Genomic DNA, 20,151 nt, shown 5'->3' with positions numbered 1-20,151 from the left:
ATGGTTCTTATCTCAGAGGATTTGGGAGGTGCAAGAACTGTTTGTCATTCCCAGTTTTCTTCCTGTGCATCTCTTCCAGCAGCTGGTGCTGATCCTGGGAAGAAGGAGCAACCCTTGTGTGTTTGTGCAGTGTTCAGAGAGCACAGAAGGGAGGCTGGCACTGTGCCCTGTCCCTCTCCAGAGGGCAGAGGTTAATCCCAAAGTGAAGGAGCTGTTTTATCAGGATATCCTGCCTGGGACATCCTATTTCTGTGTCTGCAACAGCATATCCAGCCATCCCTGAGCCCTATTTTTAGGTGTTTGTTTCCAGCTGTGCTGCTGGGGAGGGAGAGATCAGTGGATGTCAGACCCAAGCAAGGGCTTGGTAACCAAGCTGAGCCCTTCCTCTACTCCTTGGCAGATTTTGGAGAGCTTTTGCAGAGGATCACAACATTCCTGGCCATGAAAAGCTGAGGGATTGACAAACCTCAGTCCTCATCCTTCCACACACATGGATCAACCTCTCCATTCTTCTTTCAACTTGAGCATGTTTTTGTTTAGCATTTCTGTTTCTCTGGCTCATCCCCAACGTGCCTTTCACACGTGGCAACGTTCTGCTTTCAAAGGCAGAAGACACAAAGGAACTTTTAAAATAACTTTTTTAATAACTGTGAGACTTTATCTAAGGCCTCCAGATAAAGGTCTCTTCTCCTGCAGCCTGGTATCCTGTGGGCAGGGGGCCAAATGCAGATGATCAGCATCTCTCAAGCGCTCAGCATTGAGAATATCTGACAGGATGCACCTGAAGGATGTATAAAAGCAGGGGGAGGAGGAGGTTTTTTCACACAAAGCAGCTTCACCCTTGTGCAGGGAGCTGAGCAGAGCTGGGTGAGCCCCCAGCTCATTGTCCCTCTCACTGTCACACAGACTTCTGTGCAGGGACAGCATTTGGGAAGCTCTGATTCATTTTACAGCAAATCATTGTCAATGCCTCCCTTACTTTTTGAGCTAAGCCTTTGTCTAATCCAGAAACCCTGCATTTTTGGTTAAAATGTATCAGTCATCCCCAAAATCTTTGGAGTGCAATGAAGTGGTTTCATATTTTTGAACTGTGGGGTTGTTATCCTGCATTTCCAGCATATTTTGTTTTTCCCTGAGCAGAGAGCTGGTAATTTCATTTAAGGGAAGCAAGAGGTACTGCAAGATCCGCAGCTCAGAACCTGAAGCTGCAGAAAGGCTTTAAATCTCTCAAGAGTTTTTTCCAAATATATTTGTCCTCATGCACAGGAGGGCCCTTTCAAGCAGGATGGGAGGTACCAGACACCTGCTTCTGGTTAGGATGGGGTGGCACTGCAGAGAAACACATTGGCTTTTTGCTAAAAGGTGAATGGCTCATGTTCTAGAAGAAAAGAAATGTGTTTGCCAAGGGCTGTGCCTTGGGGACAGGCCAGTGCCGGTGGCGTGGAGACATCGCCACATCTCCATCCTGAATAGTTCCCTTCAGAAGATGGTCCAACCCCAGAAGCCCTTCTGATCCCTCTTTCACACCCCTGTGGAGCTGTACCAAACCTCTTGATTTGGTTCAATCCTGTCTTTCTGTGGCATGTCTGTTAAAACAGCTTTTTTGTGTCTGCCCAAGAAAGAAGAAAAGTCTTTTTCTACTCGTGAGTCTGAGAGCAGGACCAGCACAAGAGATAATCCAGGAGCAACATCATGAAATTGTATTTCTTCTTGTCAAAATAATAAACATGTTTTTTGGTCACAGGAAATGGGGTGAATTACAGGAACCTGAGCTAGGCTTGTTGTGCCTCTAATTGTGTGAGGCAAAGCAGCCCCTGCAGCCCAGGTCCTGGGTCAGAGCCAGCACCAGCCAGCTGGGAAGGCAGCTGGAATAGTCTCTTCCTCACTGGAATGCCTGTTTTCTTCTCTTGAGATGTACCCTGAGGTTTTGGAGGCCTGAACTAAAGGGTTTGGATATCACACGTGGGTTTTTGGAGGCCAAATGGATCATCTTGGACTTTCAAAAAACTGCAAGTTTTCCCTGATCTCTGCTCTGAGCTGTTGCTCTCTGGGCTGGCCCATCCTGACTGACTTTCCCTGGAGGTTTAAACCCATCTGGCAGCTGAACGCCACAGAGGTGGTTTAGCTCTACCCCAGCCAAAACCAGGGCACTTTCCCCCACACCAGAAGAGACTTTCAGTCAGAGTTATCTGATCCCCTGCACACCACAGGACTGAAAGTGGTGAATGTGACTTTTCCTCACAGGTTGGGGCTGCAGTATGGAAACGGAGCGTTTTGGGGAACCTAAGGGAGTTCAGAGGGTGAGTGAGGCAGGAAAATGTGGGGAGCTGAGGTGCTTGGGGATGCCATCATGGAGATGGAGAATGTTATCTCTGATGGAGACACCAAATCCTTGCTAAGCTTATGGGCAGGAGAGCCACTGTCACTCCTGGACAGGCAGCAGCTGGAGCAGGTATTCCCATGCCTTGTCCATTTCTCACTACCTAGGATACCTTCCCATCTTCAAAATACTTCTAGATCTAATAGAAGTGTGGTCGATTCAAAACTTAAATAAATAACCACTACTCAGAGAGAAAACAAGCAACAAATCTGTTTAAGAATAATCAAAGTTGCACTCCTTCACTTGAACCCTGATCCCAGGAGGAGCTGATTCCATGCAGTTTTCCAGGTACCAGTGATAACTACGAAACTCAGCTGATGTTTGCAAAACAGCTTTTTTTTATTTATTTTTTTTTTTTAATTTGTTTTTGAGCATCAGTTCTTGGGAAGTAAAACCCACAGAAGGAGCTACAGAGTTCCCGTAAGTGCCCTTGGCTTGTTTTCATAAGCTGATCAAGGGAGATGGGTGTGAAAGTGAAGGGACAGGAAACAGCTCCCAGTCATGCTGAGGCTGAGCAAGGTCTATAAAAATCCTCAAAACAAGCACTGAAACTGAGCTCTCCCTCTCTGACAACTTTATACAGAGTGTAGCTTATGAGAGACTGCTGAACTGACAACAATTGAGTTGTGTGAGGTCAACTCTGCCCGTGAGCATCCACCTCGTTGGAAGGGGACTCCTTGCAGTGTGCAAACATTTATTGTGTCGGTGACATCAGAGAGAACATTTCCATCAACCCCAGTGCATCCTACTCAGCCCAAAATCATCTTCTCACACCTGGGAGGAGAACTATGACAGCTTATATTGTTTAATTAGTGCTGTTGCCTTTTAGAGGGAAATGGTTGTTTAAACCCCGATTCTTGGCTTTCCTCCCCACCCCTTTTTTTTTATTTATTTATTTTGTAAAACAGAGAAGTGGGAAAACACAACATATAGAAAATATTTGGCTGAGTTACATTTACTCACTGGAATTGAATGGTTGGAGTTAAAATACGCATAGCAAGTGTTTCTGGTATTTCTTCTGGTTTTGTAGCAACTGTTGCAAGCCTGTACAAATTTTTCACATTCTTTTGAAAATATACTGATTTCCAAAGGCAATAAATTGGTCACTATTCAGCCAAATCCATCCCCAGGTATCACAAGATACCCTTGAAGTTACAGAGTGGGTGGAATCAGCTGAAGAGCTGTAACTAATTAAAAAATAAGGGGTAAATGAATCCTTCCTTGTCACTGCTTTGCATAGCTACCTAAAAATGTAAACATTAGGATCATGACAGGAGCTGGTGGAAAAAAAATCACAGTAGTTTATGTACTTAACTTCTGGTCTACCAGTGAAATCACCTTGGCAATGCCTCCTCACTTTTTTAAAAGATGCATCAACTGAACAGGTTGAGCTGAGCTTTTTTGGGGCAGATTCACCTCAGGTACCTCTGGACCACACACAGAAGGGAGTGAGAACCTGAGTGGTATCACCAGCACCATCAAACCCACCTGCACTGACCCCAGGGCCACCATGGTCCTGTCCCAAGGAGTCTAAAGGCAAAAGCCACCTGCCCATGTCCACCTTGCCAGCTTGGAGGGGAAGAAAGTCACCTGGAGCAAGGGAAGGTGCCATTCTCTGGATGTTTGAGGAGAATTTGTCTTGCAGAGGGTCTTGCACCAACTGCAGGTGCAAGTTCTGGGATGCGTCAGGAATTAGGGAGCAAACAGAGCTGGGTGGGGATGGAAAGGAGGAGCAGAGCAGGAGGGTGAGTGTGGAAAGGGGAGCAGAGATCACTGGTGACCAGTGGGATACACCAAACCCAGGAGCACATGGAAACCACCTTCACCTGTCCACAGCCTCCACTGCACATACCACAATGTCCTTTGGTTGCTACTGGCCAGTTTTAGGTTCTGGTGTGGTTTTCCCAGAGAAGATCCTTTAGCAGAAGTCAGTGTATGAATGTGAGATTGTCTCTGGCTTGATCACCGAGCCTGCAACTGGGAAAATAGAAGACAAGCCTGGGACTTTTCCACCATTTCCCAGTAAGAGTTTTTTCACTCCCTCCTGTGTATTTTGTAGTCCAGTGAGGCCAGGTGTGGGTGGCACAGGGAAGGGGACAGTCACATCAATTGTGTCAGTCACCAGATTCCAACACACCAGTCTTAGACAAGGTTTTATCTTCTATATACTGAAAAAAATTCTACTACCACAAGACTCCCTTGGACAAACCTGCAGGATCGTCCACAAGAGAGTTGGTAATGGAGTATCCCAGACCAGTCTCAGATTTCACATGAAATACCTTAGCTTCTTCCAAGTGGCTTTCTTGTCATTCCTTCATCGACGAGGCACTCTCTTTGCTCATGAGCCGGCTCCGGATGGCCATGCTGCTGTGCCTGGAAATCTGTTCCTGGAACTCAGAAGTCATGAAGAAATAGATGATGGGATCCAAGCAGCAGTCAAAGCTGGCAAGGCTCAGGCAGAAGGGCTGGGCGTAGAGAGTGATGGTGCTCAGGAAGCAGTCGGTGATGACATTCTCCTTCACCAACATGTAGAAGAAGAAGTTGATGTGGTAAGGAGCAAAACACACGCAGAACACAATGGCACACATGGAAACCATCCTGAGAGCCTTTCTCCTCTCCCCGCTGTTTTCCTCTGGGACATGGAAGCCCCGGATGGAGTGTCTTGTTTTCCACGTGCAGAATAAGATGATGACCAGCGGGCCCACGAAGCCCAGGAGCTCAGCAGCGCCAGTCATCAGCACCGTTCCCACCTTGCTGTCAATCGGCTTCACCTGCAGGTCAGCAAAGCAGCTGGTGGTGTTGGCCCCCAGCCCGTGGCTCCTCATGATGGGGAAGGGCACACAGAGGGCCCCCACCACAAGCCAGACCAGGGCGCTGATGGCCACGTCATAGCGGCGCTTCCAGCCCTTGGCTTGGAAGGGGTGGTACAGGAAGAAGTAGCGCTGTATGCTGATGCAGGTGAGGAAGCAGATGCTGGCGTACATGTTGAGGTACTTCAGGTAGAAGCAGAGCAAGCACAGGAAGCTCCCAAAGGGCCAGATGTGGTTGATGTAATAGTAGATGCGCAGGGGCAGCGAGAGGACGTGGGCCAGGTCGGCCACGGCCAGGTTGATCATGAAGATGACGGCTTTGCTCTTCCTGCTGAGGAACCGGCACAGGACCCACAGGGCAGCGCTGTTGGCCAGGAGCCCTGGGATGAAGATGAGGGTGTAGGTGGTGGCATAGAGGATGCTCTTGAAGGGGAGGTCCTGATGGGAGCAGTTCTGGTTGCTGTGGGTCATGACTGGGTTGCTGGAAGAGGCTGTGATGGTGTAGGGTGGGTGGGTCATTCCTGTGGAGACAAAAACGGGATGTGAAGGCAAAGGCTCTGCAAGAGTTGTCAGTGCTCAAGTCTGCATTTCCCATTTGGCTGTTCAGCACAAAGCAGAGGTTTGGGAATGTTGTCTGCATGAAACATCCTGGAAACATGTTCAGAGCTGCCCTGTCAGAGATCCCACTGTTCCCTCAGGCATGGGAGACCATTCCTGGTGTGTCAGTCCCAGGAACACAAGTGAAGCTGTGCCACACTGACCACGGGGCAGCAGGAGAAGCTGCCCATCCTTTGGCCATCTTCTCAAGGTCTCCTGTGGTTTGGTCTCTGGGAGCAAGGCAGGAATACATGGATGAAGGGTAATATCCCAGCATATCCCAGCCTCTATCACAGTCATGGCCCAGCGCTCAGAGTGTTGGTGCCAAGCATTGAATCATGGAATGGTTTGGGTTGGAAAGGACCTTAAAGCCCATCCAGTCCCACCCCCTGTCATGGGCAGGGACACCTTCCACTATCCCAGGCTGCTCCAAGCCCCGTCCAACCTGGCCTTGAGCACTTCCAGGGATACGTTGGGTTGTGTTGGGCGTTATGTGGGGGACAGGCCTCCAAGCGCCTCAGAGGACCTCACGGACCCACTTTTCCTGGCATTACGGGCACAAACCACATGCAAAAGTGTAGCAGGGAGTGGACTTGGAAAATGTGACTGTTGTGAATGCAGCCAGTGCTCCTGAAGTGTTCTGTTAATGTATTTAAGCTGATGGAACACACAGAGACCTGGTCACGCCACCAGCTTCTATTTCTCATCACCATGGCAGCCTCAGTCTGACTCTTTTTTCCGTCAGATAATTTTACTTTTTTGGTACTGCCAATTTCTGCCTCTCAGTCATCAGCAAGATGCCACGTGTTGAACTGTTGGGCCACTTTTCTCTTGCCAGCTTTTGTAACCAGGACCAGTAAGTTTGGTAACTCATCCTCAGCAAGGCAACACAGGCAGGAGTTGGGGTTTATTGGGGGTTTCCTCCCAGGTTTATAATACTCATTACAGTGATTCCCTCCCATGTTGACTATAATGGTTAAAGTTGAAAATCAGCTTCATATGGCACTGCAGACACTGATTCACTCCTCTGACTCATTTCCTGCAAGGGGCATTCGCCAGAAAAACTGTCTCTGTAGGTAGAAATTAGTAACTCCTACTCTGTTACTGAAGCTTTTTCCTTCATGTTACCAAAAGAGTTGAGTTTAGAGCTCTCACTGACACAGAGCACAAATTGCTGGGTTTTCAGCCTCTTAATCATTGTGGTGCTTACATTTGGCAGCTCATCCAGATGCTGCTCCAGGCTGCCATGGAAGGGTTGGGATTCAGCCCCCAAAACGCCCAGACATGGCAAGGTCCCACATGGGACATGGGCAGTGAGAAGGGCCTTGTAACCCCAAACAGATTCTTGCATTTCTTTCTCAGCTTCCCTCTCACATTCCCACAGCCTTCAAAAAGCAAGGTCTGTATGTTTATCTCCTAAAACAACCTCAGATTCAGCAGCTCCAGCTGCTCCAAGCATCAGGAAAGTGCTGCTTTTGGGAAGCTCTCTGGCTCATCCCCTTCCTTCACCAAGATGCTGGACGCCGAGCCCTCAGAGCTGCTGGATCCCAAGGCCCTCATCACTGCTGGATCCCCACCTCAGAGCTGCTGGATCCCCAAAACCTCAGAGCTGCTGGATCCCAGGCCCTCAGAGCTGCTGGATCCCAAAGCCCTCAGAGCTGCTTTTGTCCCCCCAGCTCCATCCGAGTCCCCCTCCCCACACACAGCTCTGGGACAGGATGCTCTGCTCCATGTTCCCTATCCCAGGACACCACAGCCTTGCTCCTCCATGAGGCCAAAACAGGCCCATGAGGAGGGAAGAGGCTCGTAGTGTGACAGAAACACAGAAAAAAGATTCATCTGGCTCATGGATTTATCCCCCCTGAGAAGCAGCAGTGGAGGCCTCCTGCTCTCCATCTGGGAGTTGCCAGGACAGGGAGTGAACAGGGACTGGAGCTGAGCACGGGGCTGTTTCTCCCCTCAGACTGGGGGATGTGGGTTACATCCCATTTCCTGGGAGAGCTGTGAATTTCTGCTGCTCCGGAGGTGTCATCCCTTTCCAACTGCTGTCCAGCTGGCCACGGCCTTGTGTCTGGTAAAAGCACACCCACTGCACCTTCTGTCCCTTCAGGTCACTTCTCCCCTTGCCAAGAAATGACTTTCCAAGTCCTCACATGCCTGGTTTTCCTTGGATATCAAAGCTGGAAGGTCTGGCCTGATGCTCCTCCAGACACAGCTGATGGGTGACCATTTTAACCACACAGGATTAGGTACAACTGCAAAATGTTATATTTTAAAGACACTTTTATAATTTATTAACTAATTAAATGCTGGCCAATGTGTGCTTGTTCTGCAGTCCAATGAGTGACAGCAGCCAATTTGCTTATCAAGGTCCTTACACACAGCTAGGCCTTATTTAGTCCCTTCCAACCCAGAATATTCTGTGATTCTGTGACTTAGTTCTCATGTGACAGTAAGGACAATTGGGGTGATGGGGTGAAGGTCTGGTGACTCAAACTGGGCTCTGACCAGAGGTTTTAGGGCAAACTGCTGTGTCCAGCATGTGTCCCTGGAACATGAGGGTGATGCTGAGGGCACACACTCCATCCCAAAGCTCAGCCTGGCTTCCTGGTGGGACAAACCCTGCCCAGAGCATGGAGAGCTTCCCCCTCATCCATCACCTTCATCTGCTAATTGTCCACAAGGTGTCAGAGTTCATTCAAATCTCATTTCTTGGCTTCTTTAAACTACTTTTTTCACCCCTAATTGCTGTCCCAACGGCAGCAGTAGGAATTCTCATGAGTCCACCTTGCCATCATTTAGGAGGAACCCAAACTGAAAATATCCAGTGTTGCTGAATAACTGATATTAGGGAAAAAATTGCTCCCAGGAGTGGTCCTGGTTGCTGGTATCTTTTCTGATGATCATTAAAGGTCTTTTCCAACCTAAATGATTCTATCATTCAATTTGCAAGTAGAAGAATCCTGAAAAGCTGCACTTTGGTGCAGATCGCAGAGCTGTGGTGAACCTTGGAGCCAGGAGATTATAACACCCATCCTGCAGGTGATGTCCCAGCCCCACCACCCCAGCAGATCTAACTCAGAGACTGGGAACAGGAGGTGGGTGCCCTGCAGTCAGAAAATCCCTCTCTGCATTCAGGGAACTCAGGGTCTGAGCAGGGTGACCTGCTGCAGGCTGGCAGTGCACACAATACATTACCACAATTAATATGCATGGGGTGCTGTCTGCTGCCTCATCAGCAGGGCCTTTCTGAGGATTAAGAATTTCATTACAAAACCATAAAAACATGACAAGATTAAACCATCTTTTTAATCAAAATGCACCCAGACACAGTGCACCACAAAATTACTGCATTTCTGCCTTTCCTCTCACTTGGGCTCAGACTGAGGCTTAATCCCACACCAACCCCTTCTCTTCCCACTTGTGCACAAAAGCAGACACTTGAGATACCACTGAGGGGCCTAAAATTACATTTCCCAAGTCCTTCACTGCATGGTGGGTGTGCAGCAGAGGCTGCAGAAAACTGAAATCTCCAGTGGATTTTATCAGCGCTCATTTACATCCTGCAGAGAGGTGGTTCCCACTGCAACATTGCTTTCAGAAAAGGATTAAAAAAAAAAAAAGTATCAAATAAACACACTGACATCCAACCACTATTTTTTATATTTTTGTGAGATTCTGCATCCCTGATGCTGTTGCAATAAGGATATAAGAAGTGAGCATGTTATTACTGGAAACTAAGCACAGCATTCCTAAGCAAAAGATGTTCATCTGGATAGGCTGAGAAGCACAGGGATGACATTGCAGAGCCCTGGACCTGTCTGAGGTGCCCATCAGAGCCAGGTTAATTGATTTGATTGGGGCACAAACATCTCCACACTCTGCCCTCTGTGCATGGCCATGACACCAAAGTGAAACCTCTGTGCTCGGAGTGGAACATTTTACAGTTTAAGGGGCTTTTTTGGGTTCTCTTTCACAGAAAAAGAGCAGGTCTGGGCTGTCTGCTGTATTTTCATTTTGCAGCACTGGTGGAGCTCCTTCCTGCTGCTCCAGCAGAGACAGCAACAACTCCCTTGGGGTTGCTCCAGGCTGGTCAAGGGCTGTCCCATGGATGCACTTCCCTCATGGATGGAATTCCCATGGCTGATGATGCTGGCACTGGGGCCAAAGTCCCTGCACTTTTACTTGACACGAAAAATATGGCCCTGAAAAGAACCCCACTGTCCCTGCACAGCTGCTGCTCCACCCTGCTGAGAATCCCCTCCTGCAGATCCTGACATCCTGACACACCTTCTGTGAGCTTCCCTCTTGATCCATGTGCAGAAATCCTGGATTCAGGGGCCACCCACTCTAAATCCTGTCTGTGACCACCCCATGAGCTGTTTGCTGGGCTCCCAGCAGAGCTGAGCTGCTGGTGCAAGTCAAAGCAAAGTCAGCAGAAAAGCACCTTTTGCAAAGTACAGCTGCAAACCTGCAGACCATGAAGTCAAGTTTAAAACCTTCAACCCATGAAGTTAAGTTTAAAACTTTCAGCCTATGAAGTTTAAAACCTTCAGCCCAAGAAGTCAAGTTTTAATCCAGACTACAGCCTGAATTAGGAATTAAAACCACCTCAGGATTCTCATTAGCAAATGCAAGTCCAAGCAATCCTGCTATTTTTGTCATCTTGTGTCCCTTCACTATTATCAATTTCTTCCTGTTGCTGAGACTCACAGAACCTCAGATGGCACAAAGATGGGCAGCACATGGATTTTATTTTATGGCAATATAAATCCCCATTGGAAAAAACAGATTTGTGTTTTACCCTTACTGTCAAGTATGATTTTAAAATAAAATATATTCCCAGAGGAATCATGCAATAGACAGAAATTATCCCTGTTAATGACACTGGAGAACAGTAGGAGCACTGCTAATTGCCCACGCCTGACATTTGTTTTTGCAGGTGCAGCAGCCGCTGTTTGAACTCCTCCATGTGCTCACCCAGAGCACTGGCACACAAGGAGAGCAGCGGCTGCTGCTGCTGCTGCTGCAGGGCTCCAAGTGCCACAAATCTCCTCCTGGCAAGAGCCATCCCCTAAGGAAAAGCCCGAGGAAAGAAAGGGACCTTTCTGCAGGAAGCAGCACGGTTCTAGATCCCAAGGAGAGGGTTTAAAGCAGCCTTACCTTGGCAGGCAGAGCCGTGCTCAGTGCAGCCGAGTGCTCAGGAGGAAGTGAAATGTCCCCTGCACCACTGTTTACACCAGCAAGGGGACCTGGGTGACATCACGATGTGCCACAAAAGGTGCTGCTTTTGGCGGTGCTCAGCTGTGGCTCCAGCCCTGCTCCCAGCCCTGCCAGCTCAGTCCTGGTCAGCTGTCCCCACAATGACCCCAGAATGGGGTTACGTGCCTTTGTCCCAGGTGTTCTCTGTCCTGTGGCTCTGCTGGGTTGGCTCAGCACCCACTGGGAAAATTCCAAGTGGAGTTGGGTGCAGGGCACCCCTTCCTCCTCTCCAACTCTTCCTCCTCTCCAACTCTTCCTTCCCTCCAGCTCTTCCTCCTCACCAACTCTTCCTCCCCTCCAACTCTTCCTGCTCTCCAAGCACAGCTCTGAGCAAACCATGGAAATGCTCCCAAGGTTTCTGCCTGCTCCTGCCTGGCAGCTCAGTCCTGCTGTCCCCTCCTGCCCCTGGGGTTGAGGACCTGCTGGGTGCTCTGCTCCAGCTCAGTCCTCCTGCAGATGAGGTCTGACTTCCCAATGGCTTTTTTTAGCACAGTGTGATCCGTGCCTGACATTTCTCCTGAACTAAATAAGTCCCCAGCTCGGTTTACACTCGCTGGATCTCCCTGCCAAGGGGGGCACTTCTGACATTGCTTCAAGGAATGGGCACAGATCCAGCCTCACCTTATCCCAGGGGATAAATACATGTCTGGGGCTACAGCTTTATCCCCGTGGAGGATCTCACTGTTTGGATTTTCAAAAAGCCACCAGGAATCTGCCCTGCTTTGCCTCTCTGGGATCTGGCTCTCAGCACTTGACTTTTACCAGTTGAACTCTGCTCTGCTGTGGTCTGAGTGTGTGACATCAAACATCACAGCAGCTCCTACCTGACATGGGGACACTGTAAGTGTTGATGTCTGAGAGCTTAGAAACCTCAGAAACCCAAAACTGATGGCTCATTCAGGTAATTCCACGCTGTGCTTTCCAGACAGTCTCTTTTCCATCACTTGTCAAAGCAGGTTGGTAGAAGTTGGGAGCTTGCCAGGTGTTTATTTTAAAATCATTTATATGGACCTTGTGAAAAGCAATAGTGAGGTTTTGGCCAGTGCTGGAATGTTTATCAGCACATCCTGTTTAGCTGGTTTTTTTTCCTCAGCAACGGAAACATATTTATTGGAATTTATCCAATCACAAAATTGTCTTTCACATAAAATCACTGCACTCTGCAATCTGGCAAGCTGAGAATTTGGGAACAGCAGTTCCCTGACTGACCCCACCAGCATCTGTGGAAAACAAACATTCACAGAATCACAGAATCATGGATGGTTTGGAAGGGAAAGGAGTTAAAACTTACCTTGTTCCACCCCCTGCCATGAACAGGGACACCTTCCACTATCTCAGGGTGCTCCAAGCCCTCTCCATCCTGGCCTTGGGCACTTCCAGGGATCCAGGGGCAGCCACAAATTGCTCTGGTTTGGGACAGGTTGTTACATAAGAGTTTTAGGACCACGTAGGAAATTTAAAAGTGCAGCTCATTGCACCTGCAGAATATACTGCTGAATTTCTTCTTCCTTAAATAAGTACAGTTGCAGAGGATCTGAACCCTGTTTACTGGGGTGGTTTATCAGTTATCCTGCAGACAAGGGCTCAGGAAGTGGCTTTTTCTGCTGATAAACCAGAGCTGCCTGGAGACTTTGCAGACAGTTATGCTGGGTCCAATGGAATTTCCCTACAGAGCTCTTTGCTCTCATTCTGAGGGTAAAACTTCAGTTTGTGCAGCATAAAGGCTCTTCCTCCTCTTGGCTATGGCTTCCCAGAAATATTAATTACCATAATTACCTGGATTAAAGGAGAGCTTGGATCCTGCAAGGCCACCTGGACTTTCACGCCATCATCATGTGACAGATAATTGAGCAATATCATGGTTTCAACCCAAAAAATAGCTCCAGCTTTGCCTGTCTGCTGTTCAGAAGCTGGGTTTGATGTGCAATGATTCCAAACAGAAAGAAGTTTCCATGCCTTTTCCATGCTTCTGTTTCCTTTCCAAGCTTTTTCCCCAAATCCAAAATTAAGTGGCTGCTCTGTGGCTTTTTTTGTGGTTTCATCCATAGAACTGTAACTGGTTTTTTAGAGGTTTTTCCACATCTATAAGGGGAGAAATCAAATAAGGAAAAAACCCTCCCATAAAACAAATTACAGCCCTTCAGTAGGAACCAGAGGAAAAGCAGCTACATTTCTAAATTATTATTGAGACAGATATGTAATTTATTAAAATGTATTGTTTTGTATATAGAAAACATTAATATAGTACATTGTGTAGTATTGTTAATATAGCAATATTCATAATAGTGCATAATTATTAAAATTTTTCTAGAATCACGGAAACCCAGGATATTTGGATGGGAAGTGACTTCAAAGTCCATTCAGCTCAACCCCCTACCATGGGGAGGGACACCTTCCACTATCCCAAGCTGCTCCAAGCCCCATCCAACCTGGCCTTGGACACTTCCAAGGATGGGGCATCCAATAAATAATAATAATATTGAATGGAGCAGCCAATAAATAACATTAAGATTTAGATTTCATGTCAAATTTTTTTTGCTCTCAAGTCAAGCCCTTGGAGTGTGGAAAAGCAGATATTCAACAAAAGGTCGCACCAAGAAATTTATCTAAGTTTGGTCAATAGTTGTACTCTGACAAGGAGAAAATAAATAATTGTATCCTGATTAAGTGATTCTTCCTACGGAGAATATAAAGGATTGATTAAAGGACAGTGAAATGTATATGTGGAGCTTAAATTACATAATGGTGTTGTTTACTCTAATATGTCAGATAACAGAAAGAGGAACAGAGAATGACAAACATTTCAAAAATCTTCCCTTTTATTTCTGGTTTTGGGCCTCAAGCTGATAATAATTTTCTTTTTACTTGCAACAAAAAGGAGCAGGAGGCACATGGAAAGAGTCAGAACGGGCTGTTCTGTGAGAAATAACTTCTAATTACCTGCATTTTCTGGCCCCTGAAACATCATTGCTCATTAGTGCCTCTCTCTCTCTCTGCTCTTACAGAGCTTCAATTGCACCGCGTCGTTTATGATTTCCTCTGCCCCCAGTACAGACACACACGTTCCTCTTGTCCAAAAGAGAGGCTGATTCTGTTCCAAAGAAATGGATTTTTAATTCAAACCAGCTCTTTTCCTAACAGAGCTGCCCAGTAGCTGTGTCTCAGCCCATCCCTGTGTCCCACGACAGCCGTTCCCTCCCGTGGGCGCTTGGAACAGGGATAAGGAACGAGCTGAAAACACGCGCCAAGGGTTTCTACAGGAACAAAAATATTCCCCCCTGACAGCAGAAAGAGAAAGATCTTGGAATGCTGGTGGCCAAACCCTTGGAAGCTCGCCCCGGATTTTATTCAGGGCAGCTTGAATCCCTGGAGCTGGAGGAGAGTCTGAGGAGCTTTTCCAGTGGGAGAGCCAGGCCTGGCCAGTGCTGGCCACAAGGATTTGCCCATCAGAACCATTGCTCTTTGTCAGAGTCATTTACTTCCTAAATTCTGGGTCTTTTGCAGAAACTAAAAATCAGAAAATGTGTCTTCCCCTCTAACCAAGCAGAGCCTCTGAGAAGTATTTTCCATGCAGCTGATGCTAAAAATAATCATTGGTTTTCTTTGCTGAAAACTTCTCCTTCACCCCTTGCAGCTCAGAATCCCTTGACAGACAGATTCCAGCAGCCTTTTTGGAGGGGATAAATGAAAATTTTGAAGGAGAGGAACCTGGGGAGGAAAATGAACTCTTGGTTTTGCCTCTGGTGGTTTTAATTTCTTTGCCCAGTTTAATTTCTTTGCAAAAGTTCTGTTCCCAAGGGGGTCTTTGTAGTGGTGAGTTCCCCTGGAGCAGCTGCCACAAGCTGGCACATTAAATTCCTTTTCCTTACGTGCATAGGGAATTGAGTGCATTGTTTGTGTTCCTTTTGGAGCTTTATGCTAAAGCCATTGCTCTTGTTTTCCTGGGGGAGAATCATCAGCACAATCTGGTGAGGTACAGTTAAATGTAAAGGTTATAACTTGTTAATTTAGAGCTTCCAGCAAAAAGAGCTACTGTTATTGGAACATCAGCCTCAGGGAACCAATTCAGCCTGGAAGTATCTCCTGGAACTCTGTCACCTCTCAGCCACAGGTGACTCGCTGCTCTGTAGAGGCAGGACAAGTCTGAGAGTCACAGGGTGAGCTTGGACACATCCCAGACCATCCTGGGATTCCATGATCCAAAAGCCAGTGTCCCAAATATCGTCTGTGACACTGGTACAGTCGTGTCACAGCCTCCCCATGAAGGCTGCAAAGACAAGGGTGAGAATTTTCATGAAAACTGGAAGACAAACCTAATGAACTCCGTGGGGAATTCCCGAGACCAGAAAACCCCCTTCCAACAAATATGATCAACCCCAGTCATGTTCTTCATCACATTTTCTTCATGAGGCTCTGCTTCCCCTTTCACTTTGTGTGGAAACAGCACCAAAGACTCCAGCAAAGAGAGAATTTTATTGCATTTAAAATTAGGAGACTTTTAGATGAGATAGTGGGGAGAAATCCTTCCCTGTGAGGGTGGGGAGGCCCTGGCCCAGGGTGCCCAGAGAAGCTGTGGCTGCCCCATCCCTGGAGGTATCCAAGGCCTGGTTAGACTCAGTCTTATCAGGTTTTTAAGGAATCACAGGACTGTTTGAGCTGGAGGAGACTTTAAATCTCATCTCATTCCAGCCACCTGCCATGAACAGGGACACCTTCCTGGTGTCCACCTAGACTAGTTTCTCAAATCCCTGTCTGGCCTGGATTTGGAAGCAATCAGGTGCTCTGTGGGACATGTGTGGGGTGTGTTACAAACATGAACACAGGCTTAGGCCTGGGCCTAAGATATAAATCTGGTCAGAGAAAAAAATTAATTCTGCACTATTAACAGCTGACAGCAAGAAGTCAACAGCAGCAGTAGAGTCTCAGGTCTGCTCTGGGTGCTCCTGGCTGGGGAAGGACTCCAAGGAAAATGATTCCTGGGAGAAAACAGCCTCATGAAACATTTTATAATTTCAATAAGATTAGAAAGACTGGCAGCACGTACAAATCACAACAGCTACAGCCCAGATTTCACTGGCTGATTGGAATAATGAAAAGCCACAAGATAGCTTTTCTCTATCACTGTTTCCCAGGATTCTAAACAAGCAGGACAAAGTCCTGGGAGCTGGTTTGATTTCCCTGCCCAACAGCAGAGATGCAGTGATGTGTGCAAATGTTGATGGAACAGTTTGATTTTAGCTCTTCCTGAGAAACATTAGCTCAGCATCATCTGCTTGGGGTTTTTTGCCTTATAAAGCTCTTTTGTCAGCTCTTAGTCCTGCTCCAAGTGCCTGGATGTGCCTGGATTCTGCTGAAGCTGAACCCCACCAGTCACAAACTCCAAGTTTTTGCTCTCCAGAGCTAAAACTGAAGACCTTCAGTTCAGCAAGTTCTCAGCAGCAGCACAGGAGAGCTGGGAAGGAGCTGTGCCATCCCACAAGGTGGATTTGTCTCCTGGGGCTGGTGGGAGGAGCAGAGCAGGAACCAGCAGCTCCTGGAGCCTTCTTCCCATTTTGGAGCACGCTGTCCTTTGCTCACATCCCACAAGGATGTAAATCCAGCTGAGTGTTGGAAAGGATGAGTAAGTCTTTACTCTTACAAGAGTTCCTTTGGATAGAGGAGTCAAGATTTCCTTGGCAGCCAAAATTCATTGGCCCTGTTGGATTTTGCTTCTTGTTTTGACGGTTTCTCCAGTAGCTCTGTGTTTAGGTTCACTCCTTGTTTCTATTTTCTCTTTCAAATCTGTCTTTCGCTCCTCAGTTTTCTCTGACACCTGGGGAGGAAATGCAGCACAATCATGTCTAAGTTGTGTTTGCAGCATCCCAGTCTTGCAGAAAGAATCCTTCAGATTCGGGGATCAAACAACAGTTATTTCTCCAGTGTTTTTCCTTAATGTTTCACTTTTTAATCTCATTTTCTATCCATAATGTGGATTGCATCAAACTACCAATTCCTTGGATAGTATTTCCAAACAGGGGGTATCAGTTGCTATAAGGGATTTACTCTAAATGGATATTTCTAACTGTGTTTTCCCAGATTCAGGAGTTGGGAGAAGGAATATTTGTTGTCTTTGAGCAAAATTGATTTTCCCCCATATTCCAGCTGTACTCAGAGAGGGAAAGCACAGCTTCCAGTTCCACTCCCATTGAACCTGTACCACAATTTTACTGGAGTGAAATCCAAACCTTAACTGGCAAAATCCCTTTTTTTTTAGGGACATTTCCTGCAGACACATCCCACAAACAATTTGCAGTTTAGCTGAGATATCTCTTCAAGGCACCAGAGTCCTCCCTCCCTGGAAAAAACAAATATCCCACCAACTTCCAATGGGTTTTCATTGGATTGGAACTCTCAGATCTTGCTGCTTTTAAATGAGAACCTCTGAGAATCCATTTGGGAGATTGAGAAGAGGCATTTGGGATTGGGATAACTCCCCCACCTTTAAGATCTGTTGAGAAAACGGAGCACAGGGGAGGCTCCACAGGTAGAACATCCCAGTGAAAAGTGAGAGAGAAAAAACATTCAAAATTGACTTCTTAAATCAACTAATTTTAGACTAAAAGCAAAGTTCCTTCTTCCCCTTCCTCCCTGAAATCAGTGGAAAAATCCACAACAGTCCTATGATTCCCTCATAAATCAGGCCATAGGTAATCCCAGCTAGCACTGGGCTCTGACTAGGAAATTATAATCGTCTGTGAATTAGAACTGGACTTTTCCCTTTCTCATTTCAGGATGAGTTTTTGGGGTTTGGGTTTTTTGTTTGGGTCTAGTTTGGTTTTTTGCTTGCTGAGTGTACATAAAACTTTGGGGTTGAGTTTTTTCCTTCTTGTCTTCATAAAGCAGAACCCCGGTGTTTACCAGGCTCGTCAGTAACTCTCAGGTTCCTCTTCCACCTTGATATCAGCCCCATCTCTGCTTTTCCCAGGGTGTCTCATCATTTTGTGTCTGGAAAAGAAACCTTTGTAGCCACCACTTGACCAAACACCTTGTCTGGAAGAGCTGCTGCTCATAAATTCATTGTGCAATCATTTTATTCTGAAAATTCTTATACAGGTGGAGGAGAAGAAAAAAGGAAATGGTTGGTTTGTGGTCGAGACATCAGTGAAATTGTGTAACAGTGTCAAGATGCAAAGATCAGCTCTGCTAATTCCTTTTTTCTTCCTTTCTTTCTAGCTGGAAGGAGAACTGAAGTCTGGAAGAAGCATTGGGCAGTCACTGGATCAGGGATTTTGAATTAGCCTCATTAGTATGCATTAATTAGATTTCTGCAGAGCCAGAGACAGCAGGCTTCAGGAAAACGATATCCTGCCTTTTGTCAGCAGCCTCACAGATGCCCCGGAGGAAGGGGAGCTGTGCCTTCCCTGGGGACAGCAGCTCCGGGGCAGGAGGGACATTCCAGAATTCCAGAGGCCGAGCAGCTGCACCAGCTGGGGATGCTCAGACAGCCCAGAAGGCAAGAAGTGCTGGAAGAGGTGCAGGAAAGGGATAATCCTGCCCTGAGCAGTCCTGGGCTGGCAGGTGGCAGCAGGGACACAGTGTCACCACAGCCCCTGAGCAGTGACAGGCACAGGGTCAGGTGCAAGTGAAGTCGGGTGGAAGCTGCAGGCAGGAAATGCCCATTGTTTGCTGGCAAGTTGGTTTTTCTCTTGCCAAAACCACTCTTAAGAATCCCAAGTCCTTTGTTCAGCTTCAGCCTGAGTGTCTGGGAGTGTCCAGGAGTGTCCTTGCTGAGGGAAAGGTCACCAGAGAAGACAGCAAAGGATTTCCCATAGAGGTGTCCAAAGATAGTTTGGAGGGGAAAATGCTTTTTTCTAAACAAGAGAGTAAACGTGGGCAAAAGGCTGCTGAGACTGGCACAGGGGCCTGCCTGAATTCCCTGGGATGTCCCATTCCTTCAGGAAATACTCCCTTTGGAGTGGCAAGTTGGGAATTCTGTCTCTTTATATAAATTTGATCATGATCATTCCTCCCCACTGCTCATCCTGACTGGAGTGTGACTGCCTTGGCCAGAACCCAAACCAGCCCTGGTGTGTTGGGTAATCCCATGGGATACAAATCCCACATCCCATGGGATCCCATGGGATCCAAATCCCTGTGCTGCAGCTGCTGCAGAACCTTTTGAACCTCAGAGTGTTCAGCACTGAGCAGGGGCTGCAGGAGCACACTGAGTAGGAGGTTTGTGAGCATTTCTGCAGCTCAGAGCCTGTTCTGGTTTCGTGCAGCTGTGGCTAAACCGTCATTAGCTCTCCAGGTCTGCAGGCCACTGAGCTGTGACAGAAGCGTTTGTGCATTAGATGAGGATTCTGATTAATTATCTGAGCACCTCGTGGCCTTTCATGAGCTCAGCCTGCCCAGAAAGGCTCTGGGGTGAGCTCTGTTTCACAGATAGGACCAAGAAACAGCAAGGGCTAAGATATTTCTTAATTCTTCTTCTAATTTCTCATGTAGGGCTTGGTCCCTTTGTGCCCTGTCACTGTTGGTTTGGCTCTGCCTGTCCTGATGAGAGCCATCCCTGAGGCCATGGGCCAGACCACAGCCCCCAGAACATCCTCATGGGTTTTAGGGTCTTTAACCTTCCTAAAGACCACAGCAGTCCCAAATCCCTCCCTCTGGAACAGCAGCAGGTTCTCAATCTGTTCTCTGTTCCATCCAGAGAGGGAAGCAGGGATGGATCTGAGAGCTCTCCCAAACTTCAGTCCCTGGCCCTGTCCCCAGGCACCTCCTGCCCTGGGCTTGGAGGAGCCCAGCTGGGACCTGCTGGAGGGCAAGGACCAGTCCTGGACCCACAGGACACATTCCCAGCCTAGAATCAGCACTCAGGGTGGTGGTGAGGAGAGGAAAGAAGCCTCAGCTGTGCAGATGGGACAGGGGTTTGCAGGAAAAGGAAGGAGGATTTTTAGGGGGCTGCTGGAAGGAAGGAAGTCTGTGTGGGAGAGCCTCTGTGACTCCTTGTGGAAAAGTCTGGAAGCTACAGACCTCCCCACACCCCAATCTCCCAGCAGGGATAGCCAGCAGCTGTTCCTTATAAACCTTTGCAACCTCAGCACCCCTTAATGGCCCTGA

At 47.5% G+C, this 20,151-nt stretch overlaps 1 protein-coding gene across 1 annotated transcript; it reads right to left on the bottom strand.

Annotated features, from left to right (window-relative positions):
• Window positions 1-4,686: 4,686 nt before the first annotated feature.
• On the bottom strand, window positions 4,687-10,975 carry P2RY10 (P2Y receptor family member 10). The gene is made up of 2 exons (XM_066559649.1): window positions 10,951-10,975; window positions 4,687-5,711 (listed from the first exon to the last, which is right to left on the bottom strand). Exon 2 carries the CDS (start codon window positions 5,707-5,709, stop codon window positions 4,687-4,689), a length of 1,023 nt encoding a protein of 340 aa, XP_066415746.1. The 5' UTR covers window positions 5,710-5,711; window positions 10,951-10,975.
• Window positions 10,976-20,151: the final 9,176 nt, after the last annotated feature.

The sequence above is a fragment of the Molothrus aeneus genome, chromosome 14, assembly GCF_037042795.1.
Source record: "Molothrus aeneus isolate 106 chromosome 14, BPBGC_Maene_1.0, whole genome shotgun sequence".
NCBI lineage: Eukaryota > Metazoa > Chordata > Aves > Passeriformes > Icteridae > Molothrus > Molothrus aeneus.
This window is presented reverse-complemented; position numbering and strand designations above follow the sequence as displayed.

Coding starts and splice junctions, on each gene's coding strand:
- P2RY10 (XM_066559649.1), bottom strand. CDS start 5,709: ATGACCCACCCACCCTACACCATCACAGCCTCTTCCAGCAACCCAGTC.